Source organism: Tupaia chinensis, unplaced genomic scaffold (assembly GCF_000334495.1).
Source record: "Tupaia chinensis unplaced genomic scaffold, TupChi_1.0 Scaffold144899_1, whole genome shotgun sequence".
Taxonomy (NCBI): domain Eukaryota; kingdom Metazoa; phylum Chordata; class Mammalia; order Scandentia; family Tupaiidae; genus Tupaia; species Tupaia belangeri.
Genome location: NW_006204759.1, coordinates 4,436,329 through 4,440,160, shown reverse-complemented (window position 1 = coordinate 4,440,160; position 3,832 = coordinate 4,436,329). Strand labels below are relative to the sequence as shown.

Genomic DNA, 3,832 nt, shown 5'->3' with positions numbered 1-3,832 from the left:
GTGGGATGAGCGTCTGGGCCGCGGCGAAGAGTCTGTCACCCTGGAGCAGTTTCTGGAGCTGCTGGAGGCTCGCGGTGCCGGCTGCTCTGGCGAGCAGTTTGAGGAGGTCAGGGCCAGCTGGCGACTTCGGGGGCGGGGGCGGGGCGGTCGCCCCCAGGGGCGTGAAGAGGTGGGTGGTTGCTTTAGAGAAGCCAGGCAGGAACCTGTGGGGTCCACACGTTCTTAAAACGGGAGATCGGGATTGCGGGACCCACGTGAAGTGTTTGCTACGTCTTTCCTAACCTTTGATAGAGATGTGGAAAGCCTGGATTAGGCCGTCCTTGCTTTGAATTGCTGGACAAGCCCAGATGTCTCTGCAAGTTGTAGTGCAGACATTTATGCCGTTCACTGATACTGGATCAGCTGCTCTGTGGAGTATCCTTATGAAGCTCCAGAACAGTTTAAGAGAAAGGATGTGTGAGGATCAAGGGAGTGGCAGTGAAGACCATGCTGTTTTATTAGCTGGTGCAGGTTTCTGCAGAACACCTTTAGAATCCAGTATGGGCGCCTAATGAAAGTGGAAGACAACAGCATATATGGGAAAGACTCACAGTCCAAAGCCATTCTGATCATGCAAAAACTAGCTTTTCCAAAATATATATTTGTTTCTAGATCCTTAAAACCAATTCATTTTGTCTCGTAGGACCCAAAACTGATAGGCAAATACCAAGTTTCTTGTGTGTAACATGTAGTTTTACAGGTTTTTTTTTTTTTTTCATAGTCACCACCATCTTATCTACTAAGTCACTAACAGAGAAAATTGATTTGGCAACAAAGTATTTTCTTGCAGGGGACTTTAGGAATTATCTGTACTGAACACTTCATTTAGAGATAAGAAGAGACTGGTGCAGGGTCATCTGTGAATCATTGCAAAACAGACTATTACCCAGATCTTTTGTTGTTGCGTTTAATGTCCAACTATGTCCTTCCTGAAATCCCATTATTTTAAAAAACTCCATGATGTTATCACAACAAGGTGCTTACTTTGTGAGAATGAGTAAGTCATATAGATTCTCTGGTGTCAATGAAGGGTGAGTACATAAAGCCGTAAACTATTTAGCAGGTGCTTGTAATGCTTTGAAAGACCCATTCAAATATTTTAAGAATTTGAAAGAGGCCTTTCAAATATTTTAAGAATGTTTTCCTGTACATGGCCAAAATTCAGATAATGTAGTTTGTATGTTTCTTATGTTTTCTTTTAAAAAAAAATACCTTTACAGAACCATGGCTCTTAAAACAATTGGTCATGTTAGTGAAAAGTGTTTATTTTTTTCTTAATTCCAAGAGTACATAGAATACTTTCACCCTAGCACCTGAGCGGATTATAAGAACATGAAGGAGCTATGCAGATTTACTCAAGGAGTTGGCACATTACAGATTTGCTCATAGGTGACTGGAGAGAAACAGTGAGAGTCTGACAGGAATAGAACTAGAGGTGGAGTAAATAGGTGTTCCTTAATAAGAGGCCAAGAAATCCTTGAGGTGCAGTCCAGAAATCCCTCAAGGCTGTGGCATTATTCATTAGTTCATTGAGCAAATATTTGTTGGGCATATATTGAGTGCCAACCACTTGGATGACAGTAAGAAAAGCAGATACTTATTTTTAAAGAGTATGTAGTTTGGTGGGAAAGACAGATATTAGCTCAGTAATTATAAGTAAGTAATTATAATTATGCTAAGGGGAAGCATAAGGAATACATAGCAAGTGTAATTTTTTTTCAATTATTTTATTTAACTTTTTATATTAATTAATTTATTTATTTTAATTTGACAAGAGAGGGACAGTGAGAGAGAGAGAGAGAGAGAGAGAGAGAGAGAGAGAAGGAAAGTGAGACTTGAACTGTAGTCGGCCATGTGGGAGTCCAGTGCCCTCAACCACCATGCCACCTGCTGGCCCCAGCAAGTGTAATTTTTAAAAAGGTTTTTACCATAGGCCTTGTGTGCTCACCAGAGAGAGATAGAGGAAAGTGAGAAATCACCCCTCTGGGGAGATGGCCACCATAGCTTCTTCTCTTCCAGCCTCCTCCCGGGATTTTGGTCACATGCACATGTGCCCAGCATGATTTTCAAGCCACTAGTTCTGGGGCTTGTACCTTGGTCAGCCATGTGGGAATCCAGTGTTTTAACCACCATGCCACCTACTGGCCCCATATAGCAAGTGTATTTAAAGATTATTTCTTTAGTTCTTTTTTTTTTTTTTCCTTTGAGAGAGATTTTTGTTACACATGCACATGTGCACTCACAGAGAGACAGAGAAACAGAAAGCAAGAAATCACCCCCAAGGGGGAATGGCCACGCTGCAATCCCTTCTCCATTCTCCTGTTGGGATCTTGGGCATGCATGCACATGTACCCAACATGAGTTTCAAGCCATGGGTCCAGGGCTTGAACCACGTTCCACTAAGTGGAAGTCCCAGTGACATAACCATTATGCCTCTACTGGTCCCTTTTAGACCTTTTTGCCATAGGCCAGGTGTACTCACCAGAGAGAGAGAGAGAAACTCCAGAGAGGAAAGAGAAAGTAAGAAACCACTTAGCTCACCCCCCGCCCGGGAAGATGGTCATGCTGCAATCCCATCTCCTCTACTCTTCTCTTGGGATTTTGGGCAGGCATGGATGCATGCCCAGTGTGTTTTTTTGAGCCACCACCAGGTTGGGAACTAGAATCACAGTTTGACATATGGAATCCAGTGCCTTAACCTCCATACCCCTTACTGGTCCAAATAGCAAGTGTATTTATCCTCATCTAGGGAAGTCATGCAAAACTTACCTGAGAAAGTAACATTCTGGCCCATATTTGAAGAGTGAAAGCAGACAAGGAACAGGAGGTGATAAGTGTTCAGGCAGAGGAAATTGCTTCCTCATACGTCCAAAGTCCAGAGAGTAGATAATCCGGAAGAAGTCTGATATCATGTATTAGGGTTAAACAGACTTGCTTCAAGGGATAGAAAACCCAGTGCATCAGGACCAGCAGTTAGCCTAATGGCTATGTTGCTGGACTCCCACGTAGTCAACCGCAGTTTGAGCCCTGGACCCAGTGGCTTAAACTCACGCCAGGCGTGTGTGTGTGCGTGCCCAAGATCCCGAGAGGAGAATAGAGAAGGGATTGCGGCATGACCATTCCCCCTGAGGGGTGATTTCTCGCTTTCTGTCTCTCTATCTCTCTGTCTTTCTGGTGAGTGCATGCACCCTATAGCAAAAACCTCTCCAAAAAAAGAAAAAGACAACACAGTGCATCAATGGTTTAAACAAAAAAAAGATACTGCTTTCCTATGTAATAATTTAGGAAGGCAGTCCAGGTTTGACATGGCGGTTTCACACACATATCAGGGATCTGGCATCATTCATCTTACTGTGCTGTCATCTTTCTCAGTTCCCTTTCATATAATGACCTGATTGACAACAACTGCTGTCACTTTTCACATTTCAACAAGCAGGAAAGGGAAAAGAGGAGAGAGCCACGCTTCCTCACTTAAGGACATAGCTTACATTCCATTGGCTCAGTATGAATCACATGGCCATACTTAGCTGCAAGGAAGGCTAGAAAAGATTGTTGGTCCATGGCCATATATTCAGCATTTAATTACTGAGAAAGAGGAGAGCAAATACTGGGTGACAACAGTCATTAGTTCACCTGGTTAACTCCTAGAATGCTGTGGTTGAGGTTTAGCCAGGATTTAATACCTGATCGTGAGGGACCAGAAGATGCCATAATGGTTATGTCAAAGGACTCCCATGTAGTCGACTGTGGTTTGAGTCCTGGACCCAGTGGCTTAAACTCACGCAGGGCATGT

General features: G+C 43.4%; 1 protein-coding gene across 1 annotated transcript in view; it reads left to right on the top strand.

The window, feature by feature from the left end:
- Positions 1 to 10: 10 nt before the first annotated feature.
- ZZEF1 (zinc finger ZZ-type and EF-hand domain containing 1) overlaps positions 11 to 3,832 on the top strand; it is a gene marked incomplete at its 5' end in the record, with an annotated part of 151,332 nt that continues 147,510 nt past the window's right edge. Inside the window, 1 exon segment of the mRNA XM_014583836.2 lies at positions 11 to 106. Coding sequence (XP_014439322.1) covers positions 11 to 106 — 96 coding nt within the window.